Source organism: Bos mutus, chromosome 25 (genome assembly GCF_027580195.1).
Source record: "Bos mutus isolate GX-2022 chromosome 25, NWIPB_WYAK_1.1, whole genome shotgun sequence".
NCBI classification, from domain to species: domain Eukaryota; kingdom Metazoa; phylum Chordata; class Mammalia; order Artiodactyla; family Bovidae; genus Bos; species Bos mutus.
In genome coordinates this window covers 5,837,045-5,862,605 of record NC_091641.1, presented here as the reverse complement: position 1 = coordinate 5,862,605, position 25,561 = coordinate 5,837,045, and the positions used below count along the sequence as shown (strand labels likewise).

Sequence of the window (25,561 nt, the reverse complement as noted above, 5' to 3'; positions counted from 1 at the left end):
GGACTCCGGGCGGGGCCCGGGGCAGGGCGGGTTCAGAGCCAGAGCAGAGCCAGAGCAGAGCCTGGGGTGGGCGGGTTCGGGGGCGGGGCCAGGGTGGAGCCCGGGGTGGGCGGGGCGGGGCCAGAGCGGAGCCGGGGCGAGAACGGGGCCCGGGGCGGGCTCGGGGGCGGGGCGGGCGCGGCGCGGTCACGTGTGTACACAGGCCCGCGCGGCGTGCGCGCCGTGAGCCCCGCCGCCTCCCGGAGCCCGGAGCTCCCCGCTCCCGCGGCGACTGCGCGGCCCGCGGCCCAGCGAGCCGGTGAGTGGGCGCCGAACTCGGGGTGGGGGCGGTGGGCACACTCGGGGGCTCGGCCCGCGCGGGGAGCGGCGCGGGGACGCGGCGGCCGGGGGCTGGTTCTCCGCTCCGACTCCCGAGTCCCCTCGGCCCCGCCCGGGCGCTGTCCCCTCCCGTGGCTGCCCTCCAGCCGCGCGGCGCCCGGCCGGCCGGGCCGCTGCCCTGCGGTCATTCACCTGTCCGGGCCGCTGAGAGCCGCTAGCCGCGTAGGCGGCTCGGCAGCACCACAGGCTCCTCACATGTCCTGCGGGGGGCTGACCGCCTGCTTCTGGGTCTCGGTGGCTGTAACTTTCGTCCTTTTTATGATTACAAAATCTTGGGAATTTCTGGAACAGCATTTAAATGGAGATATCAAGTGTCCTAGGACACTTGATAAAAACCCCTGCGCCTGGAGGCTCCTTCAAAACTTGAGAAGGCAGTGCCCCAGCCTCAGAGCGCCCATTGACCTGAGACAAGAAACCTAACACCAAGCTAAGGACAGGAGCACGGTGGCTGGGTTCTCTCAGTGGGGCACTGGTCCCGGCCATCTAACCAAGGTTTGGGGGGACAGAGGGTGAGTCGGGACCTGACGGGCTGTCCCTTCATTGCTGGATGCACACTCGCTTGGCAGCCCCAGGCCACCTGCCAACAACCAGTTCCAAATCTTGGCAGAGCAGCGGCTCCCTCCTCCCCACTGTGTCTGCGGCACCTAGTGAGGCTGGCCTCGAGTCCCCAAGCGGCCAGCACCTGCTGGCCAGGCCTCTGCAGAAGCCAGAGTGTGGACACAATAACTGACCACGCTTCTGGGCTGCTCACACATAAGGGGGACCAGACACTCTGCCGTTTCAGCTGGGTCTTCACTGGGGCACCGGTCGCCACTGAGAGGAGACAGAGGCCCTGGCAATAACTATGCCCTGGGGACAGCCACAGGCTCCCTGGCCTGCCGGGTCTGGCGCTCCAAACTGGAACCTCTGCTATCTTGCTAAATGAAGAAAGCCTCTAGAGATAACAGGCTTTTAAACATCATAGCTCCCATCTGGTGCACGCATACTGTGCCGAGTCATGGACAGGAAGCTGGGGCCAGGCCCTGCCCTTGACCACTGCTGTCCTGCCGCCGTGGGGGGCACAGAAACACCCAGAGGAGAGACGAGCCCAGCATTAGTCCTGCATTGACTTGGGGCCCATGGAACTCAGAAGCCCCTGGCAGGTGGGTGACGGGAGAAAGGCACGTATGTCCATTGGGTATGAGTGGTGGGGTTTTAGGCTAGGACGTAGAACTGCTTATCAGTGTTTAGTCACCAAGTCGTATCCCACTCTTCGCGACCCCCTGGCTACAACCTGCCAGGCTCCCTCTGTCCATGGGGTTTCCCAGGCAAGAATCCTGGAGTGGGTATCCATTTCCTTCTCCAGGAGACCTTCTCAACCCAGGGATCAAACCTGCATCTCCTGCCTTGACAGGCAGGTTCTTTACCGCTGAGCCGTCAGGAGAGCCCGCAGTCAGTTCAGTCGCTCAGTCCATCACCAGCTCCCGGATTCACTCAGACTCACGTCCATCGAGTCGGTGGTGCCATCCAGCCATCTCATCCTCTGTCGTCCCCTTCTCCTCCTGCCCCCAATCCCTCCCGGCATCAGTCTTTTCCAGTGAGTCAACTCTTCACATGAGGTGGCCAAAGTACTGGAGTTTCAGCTTTAGCATCACTAGCCCTAAACCTATTATAATGCTTAAACCTATTATATAGTGAAAGAGGGACAAACCTCCAAGGTCCCTGCCAGCAAATACGCATGCGTGACTCCAGGTGGGACGAGGGGCCAGCCACTTTCCAGGGCCTGAGAGGAAGGCGCTCCTTGGGGAGGCGGCAGCCACACCCTCCAGGCCCTGGGATGTCATCTGGGAACCTCAGCAAACAACTTGCTGCCCACCAGGCCGAGTCCTGGGGGTGGGGCTGCCGCCTCCTCAGCTCTCTCCAGGCTGCAGCCTCTCTGGCGCTTGGGCGGCAGCAGGTGTCCGTGGGGTCTCACAGGTGCTGCAGAACAGGGGGCCTCAGTGTAAGGCGTAAAAAGTGAATTTTCACTCTAATTTGAGATGCTAAAAATACAGTGCTGTCAAGGGGCAGAGTTCAGGTCCCTACTCCACCCCCCAGGGACCTGTGGACAGAACCCCCTACGAGTAAGCAGCAGGACAGGGTGCAAAGGGCCAGGTGTCCTGTGCAGTCCCACAGGGGTCTCCTTCCTCCCACACACGTGGTGGGAGGGCAGAGAGCACACAGGAGTTTCCCAGTTTTAATTAGAGCCAAGGAAGCAACTGTTACTATTAGACCAAGTGTAAGGAGCAAAAATAACTGCTGGTTCCTCCCTTGGAAAGAACCACAGGCAGCGATAAGATCTGCGGCTCTGCTCCCAGTGCTCCCCCAGGTAAGAGCACACCAGTTTCAGGCTGGGCAGGGGCCCGACTGGGTGCCAGCGGAGACGGGTCTGTTCTTAGTCTGTTTTCCCCTGATCGAGAGTACTGGAAGGAGCGGTAACCTCAAAATATTAGTCAGGGGACAATAAGAGAAAAAAGCCAAGGAACTAGTGCTCCACAAGCAGAGAACACGGTCTCAAATCCTTCCAGGGAGAGCCTGGGGCCACGGGCAGGCCAGGACCCGGCCGGCTGCTCCCCTGCCCGCAGCCCTTCCCCACCGGCGGGTGAGCCCGTTCTCTTCCCGGGAGAACCGGAGACGCCACCTGCTTCACGCTCACTGCTCTCTAATTCAGAACCTTAAAAAGCAACAGGCTACAAAAACCAAGACACCCCAAGTGTATAATGAACCGTTGCTTATCGCAGCCCAGGAAGGCGCAGCGTCTGTGATACCAATCAGTATGCGTAAGCGCTCTACGTTGAAAACCGATGAAAATATCAGCTTTTCCGGAGTGTCTGGCTCCTCTAGCTGGATGTTAATTGTAGCTAGAGCCTCTGCCCATTATTGCAAAAGGAAATAAACACTCAGGAGTCATTTTCAAAGCGTTATGATGGCTCCAGAGCACTCAGTTGAAGTCCAGGCAAAGTATACAGTGGGTCTCCAGGATGTCAGGCAGGCAGGCCAGGCCGGTGCCCACCAGGACACACTGCCGTGGCCTCGGGGCCCTGTGCCCAGCTCCCGGTCTGGGCTCTGCCAGCCCTTCTGCCCGGTGGGTCCTCATGTTTGCCTTGGGGAAAGGCCTTTGAGGCCATCTCACAGGCTGCGGGACACCGGTCACAGAGCTCCCTCTTTGGGGTGCTCTGGGCAGGCGGGAACAGACGGGGTGCAGTGGGATGAGGTCAGCGACCTTGGAGGGGAGTTAGCTGGTGCTTCAGTTGGGCAGGCTGTGTGCACACAGGGCCACTGGGGAGCCCCTGCCCATCATGGCCCCCGCCCGCCATTGCTCTGCTGAGCTCCTGGCCCCCCTCTTTCCGTGGAGATCACAGGGCTGTAACCCTGCGTTTGGGGAAGGCTTTTCATTGCCTGTGGACATTCACTTTTGAAGGGTTAGTTTATGCAGTTCTAGGCTTTTTTTTTTTTAAAAAGGCCCAAGGAGAAAAGATGCTGACATCTGGCCTCAAAATACTTCCAGCAGCTAACCCAGGCGTGCGGTCCTTGCCGGCAAGGAATGAAAGACAGGGCGCCTGTAAGCAGGGCGCCATCAGGGAGGACCTGCCCGGACCCCGAGGGGCTGGGAGCCCAGCTCAGCAAGCACAGCTCCAGAGACTCGCTGTCTGTTCCTACAGCAGCCTTGGGGGCCTGGGGCTGCTGAGCTGTGGCAGGACCCCCCGCCCCCCATCCCCGTGAGAATCTGCCCTTGGCCTGGGCCTGCTCACGCACTCTGCCCTCCCTCCCCCGTCTCCTCTCCCCACACGGCAGCTGGCAGAGTCTGAGGGAGGCAGCACAGCAGCGCAAATGTGTGGGAGGCGAGGACCCGCCGTTCCATGCCCAGCACCAGGGAGGGACGCTCACCCCCTCACTCCGTCCTCCCGACAGCCTGACCGGGGACCCAAGCCAGGCAGCTGTGGGCAGGGCGCCCGGGGAGGCTGGTCCTCAGTCCGCGGCCCGCGGATGGGAGCCCTCACCAGGCAGCGTGCGCCCCTCCCAAGGGGAGGTCTGAGTCGGGCCAGGGGACACGATCGAGCTGCTTCCCCAGAGGACAAGAGCGTAAGAGCAGGCGGCCCTCAGTGCAGCGGGGCTTAGACACGCGCCCCGTGGCCCAATATCCCCCACGGGCACCCAGCCTGCATGCCACCCCCTCCCTGGGGCCTGCCACCAGCCCCCACCGTGTCCCCTGTCCCCATCACCAACGCGCGGGGGGTTGAGGGGGCGGGGGCTGCCTCACTGCCGCCCTAGCACCCAGCTCAGAGTCCCGGGCACCGAGCAGAGGCTGGCCCGTCGGCTCATCTGCCCCGTGGCCCAGCCGCCCGCCAGACCCCTCTCCAGGCCGTGTGCTGCACGGCCCTGTCTGCCCAGCGTGCCGGCTTGGGTCAGCGTGGCCGGCGCCCATGCAGGCACCACGGAGGACATGTCGCGTCTCGGGAGCTCCTGGTTAAGTCCAGAGCGGAGCAGGGGCCCCTCCCCGATGCCACAGCAGTGCCGCTAGCCTGCACTCACGTCAGGGTCCACCTGGGAGTCAGGTGCCCTCCCCGGGCGGGGCACCCTCTGCTCTGCCAGGCTGGCCGTGCTCCCCTCTTCAGTCCACTGCTGGCCCTAGGCAGGAACCACCCTGGCGCGAGGCTGTGAAGACATCTCCACTCCCTGGAACAGGACCATCCGGAAGTTGGCCGCGTGGCAGTCACCCGGGGCCAGGCAGGGCCACTGCCCCAGGAGCATGATCAGAGAGAACAGACAGAACTCTCAAAGAGTGGGGGGTGCAAATCACCTTCAGGTCAAGTTAATCCCCTTGGGAGAGACCGGATGTGGTGACCGCCGGACTACCTCAACGACCAAGGAGCAAGCCAGGATGCTGGAGCCCACCAGCCCTCCCACCCCAGGCCACACGACGTCAGGGCTGGGCAGTCCTGCTGCTGGCATTGCTGCAAGACCACGGCCACAGGCCTGCACGTGCCAGGCGCGCCCCTGCTCCGTGGACAAAGGCTGGTTGCAGGCCTGGCTGGGCACGCCCGCCACAGAAGAGGGGTGCCCACAGGTGAGGGTCCGAGAGTGAGGGGATATGTCTTCAGCCAGACGCGCACACCTGTATGTTCCCTGGGCCGGGCAGAGGGGGACAGAAGGCCTGGGGGGAGGCGCGGACCTGGCCGGGCAGAGGCAGGGCTGAGGGTGGGCGGGAGGTCAAGGCCCCCCGACGCCCTGTCGGATGATGAGGCCCTGGACAGCACCTGGTGGGTGCTGCTGTAGGGAGGCGTGGAGGAGGGCCCAGAGGTCCGGGAGGCTCCACCAAGCATGGCAGGAAGGCGGCCACGCCGGCCGGGGCGCCTGCAGGCAGGTCTGCAGAGGTGCGTGTCCAGTGGGTGGGCAGTGGGCAGGGGTGCTGGTGGGAGAGGCAGGCGGGGTGCATTAGAGGGCAGGCGGGGAGCCAGGAGGCCCGCGTGCGGCAGTGCGCAGCTCTGGTGTCATCAGGACGGCCCCAGGGCAGGGTGACAGGACCAGAATGGACAAGGCCACTGGGCCCCTGGCCCCTCCTGCCCCTGGGGCCCTACTGACGACACCGGTCAGAGCTGCAGCGGGTGACGGGCAGCCACAGGCGGTGTCGTCAGCCCTGCTACGCAGGGACAGTGAGGGCCCGTGGTGCCAGGGGGCAGGGCCCAGCCACTGAGGGCCCACCTGGCCTTGCCTCCCGCCCCTGGGAGGGCCAGGACCACAGAGGGCCCTGCCTGGAATCCTGGTCTCTGGCCACCATCCAACTTCCCCTTTCTCAGGAAGGAAGTGAACAGAGCTGGTAACTGGAAAGACAGCCCAGCCCAGCCCAGCCTAAGCCAGTGTGGAGGGTGGGGCCACCTTTGTTCTCAGGCCCCCTCCTCACGGGGCCTAGTGGGAGGGGAGCCTGTTCCCAGACTCCTGCACTCGCAGAGCCAGAGCACAAAGGGAAGTGGGGGTGGGGATCCACAGGGGCAGCACAGGGACCCGGACATGCAGGGACACCAGCTAGAGGCCTCGCGCTTTGACCAGCTGCCCCACAGCCGGGATGGGCAGACCGTCCCAAAGTGACCGCTGCTGACGGCAAGTCTGGGGGTGCTGGGCGCAGCTGCTGCTCCGGGTTCCCAAGAGCCCATGGGCGCCACACACCCCAGCAAGCATCTCAGTGCCTCGTCCCCTCCACGTCGGCAGTCTGCCTCCTGCCCTTCTCACCCGCACCCCCAGGCGTGACACCTAGAGGCGAGGGGCCTCTGGGAAGAACACGGGGACAAAAAGCTAAGACAGGCTGAAAGCAAGGAAACCGCCACCTTTAGTGCGTGAGCTGCATCTGAACTCAGCCGTGTCCTCGCCGCGGAGGCCGACAGGACGCACACAGAGCTGTCTAGTTTGTGGGCAGGGTTTCCAAATTCTGTGTGTATGAGCTGCCAGGACACAGCAGCTCGGGTGGGTTTTTAATCTAAACTCAGCGCTGACCGCTGAGACACGCACAGCCCCTCTCGGGTCAACCAAGCTGGCCATTTAAGCACCTGAGCTCTTGAAAAAAGTTCTGAGCTGATTTGCTCCGCGTGACCGCCTCCCAAGGACTGCGCAAGTCTCCAGCGGGGCAGGGCCCCTGCCAGCACGTCCCCCGCTTCCCTCGGCCCAGGAGCCCGTGGGGCCCTTTCCACTGCCCACCCGACATCGCAGAGGGCCACCCTTCCGTCCTCAGCCTACCCTGGCCGAACCTGCCCTCCAGTGTATGGAGACCCCCACGAGGGGCAGACGCACCAGGAGACCCCCCTGTCGGGCCTCCGGGGAGCCCGTGGGCAGGGTGCCCTTCCCGTGTGCCGGCCCTTCCCGACACAACTCTCAAGGCTCCGAACTGGCTGTAAACAGGAGGCGCAGCTGCTGCCTGCAGAGGACGGGCACCACGAGAACCAGGCGGCGGCGCGTGCGCACCCACGCCTCGCGGAGGAGCACACCGCGCCGGCAAACAGTACCGGAGAGAGTGGGGACAGCCGGCAGAAGCGGAGGGACTGAGGCCCGGGGCGGGAGCCGGGCGAGGCGGCCGCGCGGGGGCTGGGTCTCGGGCTGGTCAGGCACCGACAGGATGCTCTGTGGACCAGCGTCCCGGCCCAGCACTGCCCAGGCCTCTGCTCAGCGCGCAGGAGCCCGCTGGCCTTCGGGAGGGAAATGGGCAGCGGATCGGCTAGAAGAGGATGGACAAGGGCTCCGAGGACCCCTCAGGCCCGGCCCTGCCTGGGGCTCCTTCCCACACCCTGGACCCCAGGTCGGAGAGGGACCCGAGTCCCTGCGGCGGCTGAGAGTAGACGCCCTCCCTGGAGGTGATGAAGCCGGCAGGCAGCCGGTGCTCAGCAGTCCTGTCCCCGGCCTTCGGCCGCTGCCTCAGTGGCTCGTTAAGATACAGACGCCCCCGCCCCTCGAGGCTCCTGCCTGACCCCTTCGAGTCTGGCGGGGAGGTGGGGGGAGTCGCAGGCATACACCCTGTAGGCGGGTGCCTGCTCCGTCTCGATGGCTGGCAAACAATCACCTGGGGAGGTCACATGTCATTCCCCCTGTGCCCCCCACGCTAGGCTCGCTCCCGCGGGATTGGGGCCTGGCCACTTAAGGGCAGGTGGGGCCTCCCTCGCCCCTGGACCTGGGAGGCCAAGGTCTGCCCCAGAGGGTTGCTGGCCTCGCTCTGAGACCAGGAGGCCCAGTGAGCTCAGGACACATGGCGTGGAGAGTTCCCCCCCACGGGACTCGCGTTTCTCAAGAGTCTGTCCTTCCCTCACCACCAAGACGCCTCCACCCGCCAAGGCCCACCCAGACCTTAGCGCCCGCCTGCCCCGACCCTGCCAGGCCGGGAGGCAGAGGACCGGAAGGACGCCAGGCGCACGTGCACACCACCTCCCACCACCTCCGGCCCCTCCCAGGGCTCCAGCGGCAGCTGGTCTTCAGGACAGGTGTCCCAGTGCCCTGGCACGGCACACCAGCGCTGCCCAGGCGGCGCGAGGGAGGCGGGTTGCTGGGCACAGACGGCGGTGGGGTGGAGGGCGGTGTCATAGGATTCCGCAGTCAGTGCAGGTAAGGAAGGATGCGCCCAGCAGGGCTGCCGCAGCCTCAGGAAGGCTGAGGTTCCCGCGAGGGGGGCCGCCGGGCCAGGCCTTGGGTCCACCCCCAGGCCCCCAGCTCTCCTCTACAGGCCTTTCTCACGTGGCCCAGGCGCCACAAGGTGGCAGCAGGCGCCTTATGGTTCCAGGGCTGTGGGTTTCCCGGCAAACAGGGTCAAGGAGGCGCGAGGCTTTTAAAGCCCTCACAGCTTCCAGCAATGACGCCTTCGGCCGCAGAAAACACGCACAGCCCCGTTTCCGCCGGCCTCGGGGCCGGGGGACGGGCTGTGGTCGCCAAGGACTCACGCACTGCTCTTCCCACAGCCCGCCATGTGGAGCTGCCCGCTCAACGGCACGGACGGCGAGGACCCGCTGCCCTGCCTGCACGTCCAGAGAGCGCTGTCCGCGCTGTCGCTGCTCTACCTGCTGGGCGGCGTCCCCCTCGGCCTGGGCTACAACGCGCTTCTGCTGCTGGCCAACCTGCACGACCCAGGCAGCATGACCATGCCCGACGTCTACTTTGCCAACATGGCGGCGGCCGGGCTGCTGCTCTGCGCCCTGGCGCCTGCGCACCTGCTGGGCCCTGGCGCAGCTGGCGGAGCCGCCTGGGACCTGGGCAGCGAGGTGCACGTCTCGCTGCTGGTGCTGTTCAACGTGGCGGCGCTAGTGACGCTGTACTCCACGGCCCTGCTGGGCCTGGACTGCTACATCGAGCGCGCGCTGCCGCGCACCTACATGTCCAGCGTCTACAACACCCGGCACGTGTGCGGCTTCGTCTGGGGCGGCGCCCTGCTCGCCGGCTTCTCCTCCCTGCTCTTCCACATCTGCAGCCACGTGGCCGCGCGGCTGGTGGAGTGCTCGCGGATGCGGGACGCGGCGGCGGCCGACGCCATCATGCTGCTCGTCGGCTACCTGGTGCCTGGCCTGGCCGCACTCTATGCGCTCGCGCTCCTGGTGCGGGTCCGCAAGGAGGACACGCCGCTCGACCGGGACGCGGGCCGCCCGGACCCCTCGGCGCACAGGCTGCTGGTGGCCACCACGTGCACGCAGTTCGGGCTCTGGACGCCCCATTACCTGATGCTCCTGGGGCGCACGGTCCTGGCGGCGCGGGGGAAGCCACTGGCCGGGCAGCACGTGGGGACGCTGCTCCTCGCCAAGGGCCTGTGCAGGCTCCTGGCCTTCGCCAGCAGCGCCGTGGTGCCGCTTCTGTACCGCCACATCGACAGGAACTTCCCCGGCAAGCTGCGGCGGCTGGTGAAGAAGCTGCGCCGTGGGCACCAGAACTGCTCCCCAGACCAAGCAGGGGCGCAGCCGGTGACGGCATAGACGCTGCTCCACGGGCACCGCCGGGGTGGGGCGAGCCGCACTGGCCGGAAGCACAACGCGCAGTGACCAGTCCGGTGCCCGAGGCTTGCTCCCTCCTCCCAGGTCAGGCATCCAGGCGACGATGCTGACTCCAGCCCCTGCTCCCTTGCCCCTGGAGACGAGGCAGAAACGGATGCAGCCCCTTGGAGTTCCCCAGGGGCCCAGTGTGAGGATGAGCCGTGTCCTTGGTGCCCGGCCGCCCTTGGGTGTGCTTGCCTCCCGCACCCACCTTTCAGGTCCGCGCCCGCAACAGCCTGCTTCCCCTCGGCCTCAAACAAAGTAATGAAAACCTAACACCAGTATTTATAACTTTGTACTGTTAAAATACTAGCCCTCCCCCCTTCTGTTTATGAGGAGACGTTTGATAGGAAAGTCAGAAGGTATTAAAATGAAGGAAACGCAAACCCACTCAGGTGGCGAGCCTCGCGGCCACGGGGCAAAACAGGGCTGCAGGCTTCCGGGGACACGCAGGCATGGCGGGAGGGGCCGGATGGGGCGTCTGCGGCCGCCAGGTGTGCCCCTGCTGGCGCTGGTCCAGTGAGGGTCTGTCCTGAATGACTCCCGAAAGTGTGCACAAAAGTTGAGTGTCAATAAGGCGAAGGGAGGAAAATGCTCTTAGGATTTCTAACCCCAAAGCCGACGGGCCTGCCCACAGGAAACACGGATCTGGGCAGGAAGGCTCACGGGGCTGCAGAGCCCACCCGCCACCCTTCGCCCTCTCCCACACCCCGCCTTCTGTCAGTGTCAGCTGTTAGGGACGCCGGGGCGCCTCCCTTTCCACTCCCCATGTCTTCACAAAGAAATCACAGCCCCTCACCCCAACCCTGTTGTGAACCCTAAACGCCCTAAAAGCAAAGGTCTGTTTCTGAAGGCTGCAGTCCCTGTAGGACGTCTTTCAGACAAAAGACATACACGATGCTGGGCGCCGCCCCCGCCCGGCTGCTGCCGTAAACACTCGAGGTGTGCTCACTGACCGCCAGCTGCCCCAGGGCCAAGCTGCTCTTCTCGGCGATGTCTGTTGGGGGAACGGCCCCACGTGGCCCCAGTCTCTTGGGAAGTCAAGCCAAGAGTCAGGTGCGTGCTTTTCTACCTGCAGACTGACTTCCCTCCAGGCTGATGGCCCGTACAGAACTACAGACACGCTGGACTCTGGGGCTGCAGTAAGCCTTGGGGGACGGAGCAGCAGGAATCGGTGGTCTCTGGGCCCTCCTGGCAGTGACGAGCACAGATGCCCACCAGCTGCTCCAGGGCCCCAGGGCCTGGTGGGAGCTCTCCTCAAATTCCCAGGGCCTCAGGCGGATGCCCCCCGCTCCCCCAGCATGTCCCCCCATAGGGATCCCAAGACAGCAGCAGCCGTGCTGAGGGGTGATGGGTGCCCTCCTCAGGGTCCCGGAGCCAGTAGAGAGAAGCGGCTCTCCCCCGCACCAGGGGCTCCTTGGAGGAGGGGAGCCCAGGGCGCAGCTCTCTGTCCACTGCCCCACCCCCAGCCCAGCTGGCTCCCCACAGCGCAGGGGGCCTAAAATCACTTTTTATTTCGCTTTCTCAGTGGCTTTGCTTGAAAGCTGGCTGGTCTCTGGGGACCTCTGGGGGAAGGGTGTCATACGGTAGCAGCCACAGGTTTCTGTCCCGCGTCCACCTCTACTGATGACAGAGGGTGAGCCGGGGGCTCAGGTGCAGACCCCGCCACTGCTGCTGCTGCGTCCTGACCCCCCTCTGCCCCCAATCAAGGAGCAAGCCCACCTCCGCCTCAGCCACTGGCACCACAACAGTCTACTTCCATGGACGCTGGCTTGACGATCTCGTGCTGAACTTCGGTCACTTCCTGCTGCCCGAGTATGTTTGATTCCTAGTACTCCTGCCACAGTTGCTAAAAAAGTTGAATGAATTTTGAACCATTTCAATGAGATCAGGCAGGTTCCGGGTTGTATGGCCGTACATAGACTTGAGGCATTTAGAAGAGAATGAGGAGCTATTTGGAAAATGTCAAGGTAGACCCTGCACTCTGTCCTTTTAAAAAGCAAAAACCAAAAACAAAAAAACACAACTCTGTTAGTATGTATATATTTTGACTGCTGTTAGTATGTATATATTTTGACTGTGTGGCATGTGGGATCTTAGTTCCCGACCAGGGATTAAACCCACAGCCCCTGCATTGGAAACACAGAGTCTTAACCACTGGACCACCAGGAAGTCCCTGAATGTGGTTTTAATGATATTATTTTTGTCAACAGACAAACACCTACCTTGCCATGCTTCATTACTCAGGATCCCCAAAGGTGAATTTAACCTTGGGTTTATTTCATGAAGGTTATAAAACTTAATGTAAGAAACTGGGTCTTTTACTAATTGTGGCAAATGTTATCAAGAAGTCAGGACTTCGCTGGTAGCACAGTGGGTAGGAATCCTCCTGGCAATGCAGGAGACATGGGTTCGATCCCTGGTCGGGACGATCGCACGTGCTGCGGAGCCCGAGTCCGCGGCCACAACTACTGAGCGCCTGCTCTGCGACCGGCGAGCCGGGATTCCCGAGCCTCGTGCTGCGCCTGCTGAAGCCTGTGCGCCTGCAGCCCGTGCTCAGCGACAAGGGAAGGCCCCACGTGAGGGGCCCGTGCACTGCAACCAGGGAGTGGCCCTGCTCACCAACACTAGGAACAAACCTGTGTGCAGCAGCGAAGGCCCAGCGCAGCCAAGACTTAAATAATTTTTTAATTAAAAAACTCAAACATTTGTTTCTTTATAAAAAGGACCTGACAAAGGACAAACCAGGAATAAGTCATTAAGGTGCTAAATTACAAGTTCTTGAAATTAAAATCAGTTGGGAAATGTGGGGGCCTTCTCATTTCTAACCCGTTACATCTGCCCAGATGGCTTGAATTTACTGCAGGTGTGTCTTAGAAACTGGGGAAGAAAACCCACACGTTTGAAGATTAAATTACTTGATACTTATTAGCCAATTTCTGGATTCTAATGTGTGTTTCTTGGGGTGTGTCACATGTCAGCTAAACAGCACATAGAGGTATAACAAAACAAGTCTTTCCCCTCATGAGTTAAACAAACTCCAGCCTTCTTGGTTACACCGTGGCTCCTCTGTACTGGTCAGGGCTGACCCTGCACCACGCAGGTCTTAAGTCCGACGCAGATAAACCCCGAGCTGTCCGAGGGCCCATGGTGTGTCCACGGGGCTGGTGGTGGGTGGGTCCCACACACCCGCGGGGGCCAGGGCTCCGGGAGGCGGGTGTCTGCTCACACAGCCGTGCCTTCCGTCAACACTGCTCGTGCGGGACACAAAACTGGGCACTTCCTTTCCACGTGTAGGTTTCCCAGCTGTTCCATGGGGGAGGGGGGGGGGCACTGCCAAACCGCCGGCACCCGCCGCCCCGAGAGCCACGAGGCAGGAAGCCGATGGGATTCCGATTCCAAGCGGGCTAACGGGCGGCTCAGTGACCGCGGGCGCGGAGCGGGCGTGTTCGCGCGGCGCCCTCCGGTGGCCGCCGCGGCCCTCCACCTGCGCGCAAGGCGGCGGCTGCCAGCGCGCGGCGCCGACTCCCGAGGAGGCCTCGCCGCTCACACGTCCCGTCCAGGGGTTTCCTTCAGAAGCCGAGTTGCGCGGACGCCCTGGCCCAGGATCCTCAGGGCCTCGGAGACCACAGCAAATCCTGCCTTTATAAGACAGGCCCCCAGGGCGGGCCGTGGAGGCGCGCCCGGCATGCACATGCACAGCCCAGGGGCACTGAACCCACAGACGGTGCGGCTCTCAGGAGGCAGCCGGCTCCGCGCGGTCTCTGACCCCCAGTCGCCTCAGTAACGCAGCGCACCGCTCGCTGGGCAGAGGAGCAGAGCCCGTCAGGAAGGCCAGGAAGGCAACCGCGGGCGTTATCCCACCCAGGAGGGGCCTGCAAGGGCCGCGCCGTGTGCACCGCACGGCCCGCCCTGCCGCCTCCGCAGCCCCAGGGCCCGGCCCGCCCGGGGGGTGCAGGGCCGCGTCCCGACCCTCCGACCGCCGCCCTCCGCTCTGCCGCCGCCGTGCAGTTGGACGGGGACACGTGCCTCACCCGGGCCCTCAGCCCCCACAGGGGCCCGCAATGGACACACCTGCAGGCAGCAAGGCCCTAAAAAGCCAGTTCTGCCGGCGGGCACAAAAGGGGCAAGGGGCCAGCCAAGAGCAAAGGGCTAGGCCGCCGGGTGCTCCCCCACGCCAGCAGGCTGGTGGGACAAGCGCTGGGCTCAAGGTTACACCCCCGATTGCTGAGGCCCGTCAGAACACACAGCCGGCGACGGCAGTAGAATCTGAGCTGGCGGAGGCCAAAGGGCAGCGCGGTGAAAAAGCACTCGCAGGAGAGGGGGCGCCCCCTATAGGCAAGCAGAGGGGACGCAGAACCACCGGGACAAGCGGACAGCAAAGGTTCGTGCTCAGGACTGTCAGACAAAACCCAGAGACAAGAGCCCACGGGAGGGGTGGTGGGTAGCTAGCGCCCACGAAAATGTCCGCAGCACTCGGGGGCGCCCCCGGCCGGACACGAGCCTCCCCCGCGCAGACGCGGGTCTGGAAGGAAGCAGGGCAGGCCCCAAGAAGCTGGAGAAGACTCAGCAAGCCGGGACGCAGCCCACCCACGCCCCACACAGACCACCAGCCTTCTAGCCCCAGGAAGCAGTCCTGGTGAGCAGGGCCGGCTTCCTAGACCCTCTCAGGGCTATTTCAGGAGCCGCAGTGGAGAGCCACGCAGGGCCCGGGCTGCCGAAGCCCTCAGGGGACCCTGAGGCTGGACCTTGGCAGCCCTTTTGCAAGGCTGAGGGAGGGGCCCCAGAAGGCCCAGTCCTTGGCCTGAAACTGGCACCAGAATAAGCCAGGCGGGCCGTCTCCTCAGGAAATTCTGAGCCTCACGTGAGAGCCTCCGAGCGAGGGTTCGGGCAGGTGGACCGGTGGACAGCACGTGGGAGGGCACTGGAGGCTTCACACACTGACAACGCTTCCCTGAGAACCGGCCAGCCCGCCCTTAAAAACTCAGCCAAGAAGAGGAAACTCATGTTCAAGTGAAAAACCCACCTGCAGGTTCTGATAGCAGCTCTGCCTCTAGAAAACAAACCCAGAGAGGACCCAACAGCACCCAGCCAGCCGAGCGTCCACACTGGGAGTCCTGCGGGGCACGTCCCCCAGCAGCCAGGATGCCGCGCATCCCAGGAGGGTCGCACTTACAGGGTGGATGCCCTCCGACCACAGACCTCACCGTGGGCACACCGGTGAGGTGTGTTTCACATTGAAACACCAGTGACCCGGCGCCGTCGGGGACTCATAGCTCAGCATGGGGGGGGTCAGGCCTGCACCAGCGTGCAGCCAACTCAGTGAAAGTCACTGCGTCGTGCCTGACTCTTTGTGACCCCAGGGACTATACAGTCCATTGGATTCTCCAGGCCAGGATACTGGAGTGGGTAGCTTTTCTCTTCTCCAGGGATTTTCCCAACCCAGGGATGGAACCCAGGTCTCCCGCATTGCAGGTGGATTCTTTAGTAGTCAAGCCATAATGGAAACCCAATACTGGAGTGGGTTGCTTATCTCTTTTCCAGAGGATCTTCCCAACCCAGGAATCAAACCGGGGTCTCCTGCATTGCAGGCGGATTCTTTTACCAGCTGAGCCACAGGGAAGCCCCCTCAGCTGAGTAAATCTATGGAGAAAGTGTGGCCAAGGCGTCTGCCTGCTGGGGCGCCCAACTCCAGAGAGTCACGCCCCTGTCTGCCCGGGTTCTCCTGGGGGGCGGGGCGGGGCAGTGGAGCCCAGGGTGTGAGCGGGTGGGAGTTGGGGGGCGGGGAGTGAACAGGTGGGAGGGGGCGCAGGGAACTGTGGGCGGTTTCCTGAAAGCATCTTAGCGTCTCCTGTTACCCTTCCAAACTCGAAGCCGGGACGCGGAAAGCAGCAGGCCTCGGCTGTCCCATCAGGTCCGAGGCCGGAGCCGGGAGGCGCTGTGCGGCCAGGTTCGGCCGCGTGACAGCCGACAGCCGCAGTCGCGGGGCCCTGCCCACACCACCAGCAGAGACCACGGCAGGCCCCGGGGCCAGAAACACCGACTGCTGTGCGACGACCTGGCCTTGACGTTCACGAGGCCTTTTCTCCGATTTGCCTTAGAGACGGGCCAGCTCGCTTCCTCACAGTCTGGTGGTCCGTCTTAATTCTGGCGTTCCTCAGCACCGGGGCGATCGCTCGTGGCCTTGGCCCAAGGGAGCCAACGGGTGCAGACCACCGGCTCCCACGCGCGGGGTGCAGAGCGGCGTCAGGACGCGGGCGCGGCTCGCTGTGGGCCAGAATAAAGCCAGCACGTCGACGCACACACACACCACGCAAAGTGCACACAGGGCGTCGGCGTCACCCACGCGTGTGCGGGCACGTGTGACAGGCACACGCCAGAGCTACAGACAGCGAGGAGGAGAGCCACGGCAAACCCACGGGCGCAGAGGAGAACGCGGCCTGACGCGCGGCCTGTGGTCACCGCGCGCCTCTGCCCCACCTGCCTTTTGGCCTTCGGTGGAAACAATTTCCAACTTTATTGCCTTCAGTTTCCTCTAAACACACAGCAGTGTTCTCTCCCCACTTAAAGCCTGAGAAGCCGGGACATTTACACGGAAATAAGGTGATTTTCCGGCGGGACGGCCTACGCCTGTGCAGTTATTTAAAGTCCTCCCTCCAGGACTCGAGCAGAGCCCCCACCCCGCAGAGAGGCCGCAGGGTCAGAATTTCTGGGTCCAAAGGCGGTGACGCCCTGCCCCAAGCCACTCGCGCTCCGGCCGCCGGTCCCCAAAGGCAGAGGCCGGGTGAGACCAGCAGGACGCTCGATCGGGCTGGAAACCGACGTGCTCGAGCCCCACCCTGGAAACCTTCCGCGGACCCCTCCCCGGCGCACCCGCGGCAGGGCGGGACTCAAAGGCACTTGTCCATCTGTCCAAACGTCAGCGCGGGGGGCGGGGCAGGAGGTGGAGAGGATGCTGGCGGTGGAGGCCTGGGGGTCCCTGTACCCACCCCGCTCCAGTGCTACCTGGCTTGACTCTTCCCGGGACTCATCACTTCCCAGGCCCGCCCAGCCACCTCGAGAACCGGGTAGGGCCCAGAAGCCTGCCTAACTCAGGGCAGCCCGGCCCTCCCCCGCCCAGCGCGCGCGCACCGCCCTCATCGCGTCCAGGTGCGCGCTCAGCTGTGCAGCTCTGCCCCCGGCAGCGGGTCGGCCGCGCCGCGAGCACTGAGGAAGCGCCCGTTCAAGGCTGGGTGTTCACGGTTACAGACGCTCCCCACGCCTCACAGGAGGCCTGCCCGCAGAATACCGACGGGGCTCGACGGCCTGAGGCCTCTCACGCGGGGCCGGGCCCTCACACTCAGCAGCGGCAGGAGGGGAGACGCCTACCCATTCGCAGCCACAGGAACACGGGGCCTGTGGCCTGGCAGCCCCAGCTCAGTCCCGATGGTGAGCCCGAAGCCCCGGCCCAGGGGCCCCGGTGAGCTCGGGACACACCGGGTGTCAGGGTATCGTGCTCAGGTCGCAAAGGTGGGGCTGAAGGCTGTGTTCCCGCCAGGAGGGAGCGGCTGTGCGGTAGTGACGCGGCTCGGCTATTTCAGGGCCTGAATTTGTGCTTTATTTATTTAACTCGAGAGGAAATTGTACTTTCTCATGACTCATTTCTCTCAAGATGGCGTCTCCAGCATTTCTAGTGTGGAAACCATCCTGTGTGCAGCTGGCCAAAAATAGGTCTAAGATCAGATCAACCCCATTTATGTTATTGGGCCATCCTTTAACAGGCGAGCCTATCAGAAGCACAGCTGGGAAGAACCCTGAATATCAGGATTTTTCCATAAAAAATTCAACACAGTATTCTGCTGAAAATAGGTGCGTGCCTGCTAAGTTGCTTCAGTCATGTCCAATTCTTTGTGACCCCGTGGACTGTAGCCCGCCAGGCTCCTCTGTCCATGAGATTCTCCAGGCAAGAACACTGGAGTGGGTCACCATGCCCTCCTCCAGGGGATCTTCCCGACCCAGGAATCGAACCCATATCCACTGTATTGGCAGGCGGGTTCTTCAACATTAGCGCCACCTGGGAAGCTGCTGAAATGGGAACCTGTCCTAAAACATACACCTGAAGGATGTCAAGTCAGCATCACTCTAACGCCTTGGAGCTCACTCACAGGATGCAGCGCGCAGCGCGGGGCTGGGAGCCCGCCCGCATCCATACTCCCGCTCCTCAGCAGCCCTCCGATTGGGGGAGGCACGCGCGCCGCCCCCAGGCTCACACTGCAGCAGTCTGCCTCATTTGTCCGTCATCCAAAGACCACTCAGACTTCAGTCATACAGCTTCAAAAAAAATCCCAAAAGATAAAAAAAAAAAAAAAGACACCAAGAGGAAGACATGAGATGGGTTAGAATGCAGTGTTGATGAAAACCACGGAACTCACGCCCGCCCGCAGATCCTTGGCCCAGAGCTGCGCACCCAGACGCTGGGGCGGCTCTGCCAGCCTCTCCCAGCCGCCAGCAGGTGGAGCGCGTGCTCGGTCGGCACTGGGACGGGTCAGGAAGAGGGGTCTTACGCAGCAGCTGCAGGACCAGCCCTCCAGGGGCTTCGGAGGAGGCGGGGCCGGGGGGGGGGGTGGGCGGTAGCGGGGAAGCTGAGCTGGCTCCTCTCCAGTAGGAAATGCTACCCAGCCTGGAACTCACCTGCCTCCTCACTGCTCGCTGGGTTTGCATTTCTGTCTACAAATATCTTGAGAGATTCGTAGGTTAAATTCTCTATGCATAATTCACACACTATTCTCTAAACTTAGGAAATTTAGTGGTTAGTCTTAAAGGCAGTCTCTTGCTAAAACAAGCAACAATATGTAAACTTCGACAAAGAATAATAGTTATTCTCTGAAAGATAAACAAGACCCACTTACAGTCCCTTCAAAGTTAAAAAGAAAGTTTGTATCAGCAGGTGAAGAAAAGCCAGTCAACTGCAAACTTCCAGGCACACGGCTGGTGGGACCCAGCTCAGTGCCGCAGGGCAAGGAAAAGACCGGCACCAAAGGGGTTACAGGCGGACTTGCGGGAGGCCGCGGCCATCTATAAAGCCTGTGGCCGCCAGGGGCAAGCCTGGCCGGAGGCGGCGGAGGCGGCGGGCGGCCGAGGGCCGGGCGCTGCGGCTTCCTGCTCCTCCCCGCCCCCCGCTGGAGCCCCGCCAAGGCCCTGACCCCACCCCAAGTCCAGAGTCACTGCTGCTCCCCCGCAGGGAGCCCTCGGGAGGCCGGCTGAGCCCCACTCCCAGGGACCAGGGACGGGGCAGGCCTGCTCAGAGCAACGCACGTCGGGTGGCCAGAGGCGGCACAGGTAAGGGGGTCCCAGGCGCCGGGGTGGACAGGGGCCAGGCGGCTGGGTTGGGCGCGCTCGCCTGGGGTGGTGAACAGCGGCCGGGCCGATGTGGACAATCCGGGCACCCACCCTGGGACTTCAATACGGAGGTTCAGCGGGAAGGTTCTTTTGTATCACAGGACAGCGGGGATGGTGAACGGTTTTTGTCCTCTGACGGCTGGCACTTTCCTTTCTCCTTCAGTGAGGTTGCCCACCAGCCTGAGGTTAATTTAATATGTAGACACATAGCTAATAGATCTCCCTGGAAAAGGAAATGGCAACCCACTCCATCGTTCTTGCCTGGAAAATCCCATGAACAGAGGAGTCTGGCGGGCTACAGTCCACGGGGTCGCAAAGAGTCAGACATGACTGAGCCACTTAGCACAACAGATCTCACAAGAACATGGCTAATTTTTCTAGATCTGGACAAGCGGTGGCAATCTGAAACAAGACAAGGCCCCATTGTTTAACACTCACCTTTCTGTCTGTAAATTCATGGCCAGCTTTCATGAGGAAAGTGTGTCAGCAGTTAAGACTCACGCCGGTCTTTTCTCAAGACTAGCACAGAAACAGGAGCAACAGTCAAGGGTGGACGAGCACTCACTCGGGAAAGAGGAGAGCAGGGAGCACCGGGGAGAGGCCGGGCGTGCCCCACGGGCTCTGCTCGCCTTCAACTTCTGGAGATCAGCCCCAAGCTTCCCAAATTCCCACATTAAAAGAACAAAGCAAATAGTCTAAGCAGCTTGGACAAAGAAATTTAAAAACAAGGGCTTTAAACACTACAGATGGGATCCGAGAACAATGGCGTTTATCTGGTTCAAATTGGGATTACCGACCAAAGAGGAATAGAGAACACAGAACCACCAGTAAGATCCAGTTTATCAACCCCAGAAGCAGAGGTTACTGAGTCTCTTTAAAATAACTGACTCCGGGGTCCTGATTTCTCTTTCCTTTCCTTGTTTTTAATGGTGTTTTCAAGCGCTCGCTCAGGAAGTGTCTGTTGCTTTGGCAACACTTTGGAAACGATTCCCAACCATCTCGCAGGTGAGGCGGAAACTCTCCAGGCCGGGTTGCTAGGGCTCCTCCCTCCCACCCTGCTGCCTGGCCGCCCCCCCCAGCCCGGGATGCCCCGGTACCCCAGGCCCTGCCCAGAGGCTCAGGGAGTACATGAGCAGAGCCCGTGTCCAGCTGGGCGCTGGCGGCCACCAGGGCAGGACTGGCAGAAGCAGAGGTCCGGGAGGGTTTCTCTCCCAGCCTCCAGGTCTCAGTGCTTCTAGGCTGCAAGGAGCAGTAAGGAGATACCTTTGGTTTTACAATAACTGACAAAACAGTAAGACAAATTTTAAATTTTAGGTCCTGAAACAATGACCTTTTTTTTTCATTTCATGTTATGAAAACAACTTCGTGTTCAGCACCCGAACTCAGGATTGGCCAGAACCACTGGATTCCTTCCACCTGTGCAACTGTAAGAGCAAACCCGGCTGCACCTTTGGCGTGTGCTGGGTCCACTCTCTTCCAGAGAGTCACCTTTCCCCTCTCATCCTCCTAAGGCTCCCCACCAACCCCGACACCCCGCCCCGCTCCCTCCCGAGCCGTCTCTGGCGGGCCTCAGGCCCAGGGCCCTGGAGCCTCGGGAGAACCCGAGTGTTTTCTGCGTGTGACTCCCCTGCTCCAGCTCAGGGCCAGCCACCTTCCAGGCCAAGGGGACACATCCAGCCCGCAAGCGCGTGTGCTCTCCTGTGCCGGCGCGCCCTGGTGCCCGCTGACCCTCTGCTCTCGCTTCCCAGGTGCCCCAGAGTGAGGGCGTGGGCTTGGCGCGGACACGGACCACAGCCTCTGGCTGCACAGGTGCCCGGGGACCCACTCTGGCCTCACGGTTGCCTGGCTCACTTCCAGGAGCGCCACCTCTTTCTCAAGATGCATTTCCTGCTCAGCACGGGCTTCTGGGAGACGCATAGCTCATCCTGAGAGGCCAGCCACCTCTGGGGGCCCCGGCTGGACATGGAGCTGCTGCCGGGCGCCTACAACAGCACGGCCGCGGGGCTGGAGCTGCCGGGAGCGCTGGCCAACGGCTCGGCGGCGCTCTCGGAGCGGCAGCAGTACGCCATCGGGCTCTTCCTCTCCTGCCTGTACACCATCTTCCTCTTCCCCATCGGCTTCGTGGGCAACCTGCTCATCCTGGTGGTGAACATCCGCTTCCGGGAGAAGATGACCATCCCTGACCTGTACTTCATCAACCTGGCGGCCGCAGACCTCATCCTGGTGGCGGACTCACTCATCGAGGTGTTCAACCTGGACGAGCAGTACTATGACATCGCCGCGCTCTGCACATTCATGTCTCTCTTCCTGCAGGTCAACATGTACAGCAGCGTCTTCTTCCTCACCTGGATGAGCTTCGACCGCTACCTGGCCCTGGCCAAGGCCGTGCGCTGCGGCCCGTTCCGCACCAAGCCGCGCGCGCGGCTAAGCTGCGGCCTCATCTGGATGGCCTCCGTGTCCGCCACGCTGGTGCCCTTCACGGCCGTCCACCTGCAGCACAGCGAGGACGCGTGCTTCTGCTTCGCGGACGTGCGGGAGGTGCAGTGGCTGGAGGTCACGCTGGGCTTCCTGCTGCCCTTCGCTGTCATCGGCCTCTGCTACTCGCTCATCGTGCGCGTGCTGGTGAGCGCGCAGCGGCACCGCGGCCTGCGCCCGCGGAGGCAGAAGGCACTGCGCATGATCCTGGCCGTGGTGCTGGTCTTCTTCGTGTGCTGGCTGCCCGAGAACGTCTTCATCAGCGTGCACCTGCTCCGGCGCGTGCCGCCAGGGGCCGCGCCCTGCCAGCGCTCCCCCCGCCACGCCCACCCGCTGGCCGGCCACGTGGTCAACCTGGCCGCCTTCTCCAACAGCTGCCTCAACCCGCTCATCTACAGCTTCCTCGGGGAGACCTTCCGCGACAAGCTGCGGCTCTACCTAGAGCAGCAAACCGGCCTGTCGGCCTTGAACCGCCTCTGCCACGCGGCCCTGAAGGCCGTGGTCCCGGACAGCACGGAGCAGGCCGAGGTGAAGCTCAGCAGCACCGTGTAGGGGCCGCAGGGGTGGACGGCGTGCCCCACGCGGCCCTGGGGCATTGTCCGCCGGCCGCTCCCACAGAGCCGCCCCCTGCCTCTGGCACACGCTGGGCCCAGGGCAGACGGTTCTGAAGCCCCTAAGGAGAGCAGAAAGAAGGGCGCTGGGATGAGGCAGCCCTGTTTCCAGGCGGACGTGCCGTAAACCCGCCATCTCGGGACGGAACTCAGGGCTGAGGTGAGCTGGAGGCGTGGGGCGCGCTCCACCGCGGGTGTGCACCACGGCCCTGCGCCTCCCTCCACACCTGGGGGCACTCTGTGCACAGCATCTCCGCACCTCCTGAAGGGTGGGGCGCGGCAGGCATGTGAAGAGCCTGCCTCTGAGACACGGAGGTGACAGTGGTGACGGAGACAGACCCTGTTTGCTAAAGTACAAGAAAGAAAACCTGAAAGCTCAGCCTTTTGTCAATAAAACTGTCGCCAACGCCTCTGAATTCTCCATCTAACGGGTTCCCTGCGGGGGAGGGGGCACTCAGACTCAGCCGCAGAGCCACCCCTTCCTCACAAGAGAAACACCCTGTGTCAGGGGGCCAGCCCCCTGCCAGACGACGCTGTCTGAGCCCTGGATGCCCCCAGCATGTGGAGGGCACCCCTCGTACGCTGCACACTCCGGGCACCAGGATAAGCTTCTCGGAGGGGCCTTCACGGGAATGCTGGACAACGTTGAGGTGACAGGAGATGAGCCCGTTTTAATTCTAACAGTTCTTCACGGGTGCAAACCTCCAAAAAGTGTCTTTGTTCCAAGCAAGTACCTGCATTCACCAGGCGCCTCACTGAGGCTCGCTTCCCCTGTGAACGCCCATCTGAGGAGCTGAGCGCTCGTATCGAGCCCCCAACCCTGGCGAGTCCCCGGTGCAGGAGGAGCCCCGGCGTGGCGTGCTTACCTGCTCTGGTCCCAGCTGGGGGGGTGGGCGGGGGCGGGGAGACAGTGTGTTAGAGAACCAGGCCTGTCCCGGCCCCTCCAGCAAACCCAGGAGGTGCACAGGCAGCCTGGACAGTCTGACGGGCAGGTACAGGCAGAGACTCCGACTTAGCCAAAGGGCTCTTCCCGGACTGGTGCTCTCGAGCCCCTTTTCACCCAAGAGCCTGGTGCTCATACCCGCCCTCTCAGAGCGTTTGTCTGACAGCGGAGGCTGATCTAAGCATTCTGGCAGGAGAGGCACAAGATAAAATCAAGGCGTTCGATGGCTTTGCTGTTTCCTGGCACCACTGCTCTCCCAGGCGGAAAGGAGCCCAGCAGCGGGGAGCAGCTGGCACAAAGGCCGGTTCAGCACCCAGTGTGACCTCCCAGAGGCCTGGGGCTCCCTAACCTACCCCCAACCCAGGCCCGCGCCCCTGTGGCAGGAGGGTAGCACTCATGTCAGCAGAAGCTGGGCTGTGCACCCACCCCATCGGAGGGAAAGCGGGGGACCTAAAGCACCCCCTGGCTGGCCCTTTACCCCATGGGTGTGGGGGAGAAACCCTGAGATGATCCTCAACCATTAGGAATCGAGCACATTAATGAAGCGCTGATTCCCAAGGCAGAGCTGCTGCGGCAGAAGCAGACATGGCGGGGAAGGAAGGGCGGGCGCGGAGCAGCCACGGGGGTGGGAACTGGGGCTGGACTTTGGCCCAGCATCTGTGGTGGCAATGAGCTTGGGGCGTGTGGTGTGCTGTGCATACTGGGTGTGAGCACGGGGTGTGGTGTGATGTGCGTGCTGGGTGTGAGCACGGGTGTGTGGTGTGGTGTGCATGCTGGGGGTGAGCACGGGGCGTGTGCTGTAGTATGCACGCTGGGTGTGAGCACAGGGTGTGTGGTATGCGTACTGGGGGTGAGCACAGGGCATGTGGTGTGGTGTGCATGCTGGGGGTGAGCACGGGATGTGTGGTGTGATGTGCATGCTGGGGGTGAGCACGGGGCGTGTGGTGTAGAGTGCATGCTTGGTATGAGCACGGGGTGTGTGGTGTGTGCATGCTGGGGGTGAGCACGGGGCGTGTGGTGTGCTATGCACACTGGGGGTGAGCACAGGGGGTGTGGTGTGATGTGCATTCTGGGGGTGAGCACAGGGTGTGTGCTGTGGTGTACACGCTGGGTGTGAGCACGGGGTGTGTGGTATGCATACTGGGGGTGAGGATAGGGCATGTAGTGTGATGTCATGCTGGGTGTGAGCATGGGGCGTGTGGTGTGCTGTGCCTACTGGGGGTGAGCAGAGAGGGTGTGGTGTGATGTCATGCTGGGTGTGAGCACGGGGTGTGTGGTGTGGTGTGCGTGCTGGGGGTGAGCACGGGGCATATGGTGTGTGCGTGCTGGGTGTGAGCATGGGGTGTGTGCTGTGGTATGCACACTGGGTGTGAACACGGGGTGTGTGGTGTGTGCGTGTTGGGGGTGAGCATGGGGCATGTGGTGTGGTGTGCATGCTGGGGGTGAGCACGGGGCGTGTGCTGTGGTATGCACGCTGGGTGTGAGCACAGGGTGTGTGGTATGCGTACTGGGGGTGAGCACAGGGCATGTGGTGTGGTGTGCATGCTGGGGGTAAGCACGGGGCGTGTGGTGTGGAGTGCGTGCTTGGTATGAGCACAGGGCGTGTGGTGTGTGCGCGCTTGGTGTGAACACAGGGCGTGTGGTATGTGCACACGGGGTGTGAGCACAGGGTGTGTGGTGTGGTGTGCATACTGGGGGTGAGCACGGGGCGTGTGCTGTGCGTGCTGGGGGTGAGCACGGGGTGTGTGCTGTGCTGTGCACACTGGGGCTGAGCACGGGGCGTGTGGTGTGGAGTGTATGTGCTGGGTGTGGGCACCTGATGGGTGTGGAGTGCATGTGTGTGCGCAGTGTGGGCACCTGAGACAGCAGGGCAGCTGCACAGAAGCGCCTCCGCTCAGGTCTCTAAGGCCTCTGAACACCACATCAAGGACAGTGGAGGGCAGGAGGAAGGCAGAGTCGCTGGCCCAGCCCTGCTCCCCACTGAGTGCCCACCAGCCTCCGGGTCAAGGGCATGTGAGTCCCTGAGCCCACCGTGCCCTGTGGCACGTTCTAAGGCCTGCACCCACCAGCAAGCCCGCAGGGAAGGGCTGTGGGGCCAGAAGACGGGGGAGGGGGGTGTCTCAAGGAAGCGGGGGCACCAGCCATCAGAGCAGGACCCGCCCCAGCACCTCAACACCAGCGCCGAGGCCGACACGGCTCCACGCGGCTGGAGAGCCCAGGAAAGGCCCTTCCGTCCTGGGCGGTCCCCGCGCCTATGGGCCCCACTG

At 62.7% G+C, this 25,561-nt stretch overlaps 3 protein-coding genes across 12 annotated transcripts in view; 2 read left to right on the top strand and 1 right to left on the bottom strand.

Moving 5' to 3' along the window:
* The window catches only part of CHLSN (cholesin), a 67,740-nt gene that overhangs the window by 20,036 nt on the left and 22,143 nt on the right, over positions 1-25,561 (bottom strand). The window lies entirely within an intron of this gene.
* Positions 163-10,178, top strand: GPR146 (G protein-coupled receptor 146). Of its 6 annotated transcripts, XM_070363113.1 has the most exons (3): positions 163-298; positions 1,724-1,954; positions 8,829-10,178. In XM_070363113.1, exon 3 carries the CDS (start codon positions 8,835-8,837, stop codon positions 9,828-9,830), a length of 996 nt encoding a protein of 331 aa, XP_070219214.1. In that variant the 5' UTR covers positions 163-298; positions 1,724-1,954; positions 8,829-8,834; the 3' UTR covers positions 9,831-10,178. The 6 variants fall into 6 exon arrangements, with proteins under 6 accessions (XP_070219214.1, XP_070219212.1, XP_070219211.1 ...); XM_070363111.1 differs by lacking the exon at positions 1,724-1,954 and having other exon boundaries at positions 169-298; XM_070363110.1 differs by lacking the exons at positions 163-298; positions 1,724-1,954 and adding an exon at positions 399-1,520.
* On the top strand, positions 17,597-22,805 carry GPER1 (G protein-coupled estrogen receptor 1). Of its 3 annotated transcripts, XM_070363115.1 has the most exons (4): positions 17,597-19,205; positions 20,206-20,270; positions 20,639-20,691; positions 21,014-22,805. In XM_070363115.1, the coding sequence occupies exon 4, from the start codon at positions 21,228-21,230 to the stop codon at positions 22,290-22,292; it is 1,065 nt and encodes a 354-aa protein (XP_070219216.1). In that variant the 5' UTR covers positions 17,597-19,205; positions 20,206-20,270; positions 20,639-20,691; positions 21,014-21,227; the 3' UTR covers positions 22,293-22,805. The 3 variants fall into 3 exon arrangements, with proteins under 3 accessions (XP_070219216.1, XP_070219218.1, XP_070219217.1); XM_070363117.1 differs by lacking the exon at positions 20,206-20,270; XM_070363116.1 differs by lacking the exon at positions 17,597-19,205 and having other exon boundaries at positions 19,223-20,270.

What these genes read in the sequence shown, in the direction of transcription:
- GPR146 (XM_070363108.1), top strand. Translation starts at nt 5,147, where the DNA reads ATGATCAGAGAGAACAGACAGAACTCTCAAAGAGTGGGGGGTGCAAAT. An exon ending in CAGAAGAGGGGTGCCCACAG is followed by an intron (nt 5,465 to 8,828) that starts GTGAGGGTCCGA and finishes CTCTTCCCACAG; the next exon opens with CCCGCCATGTGGAGCTGCCC.
- GPER1 (XM_070363117.1), top strand. Translation starts at nt 21,228, where the DNA reads ATGGAGCTGCTGCCGGGCGCCTACAACAGCACGGCCGCGGGGCTGGAG.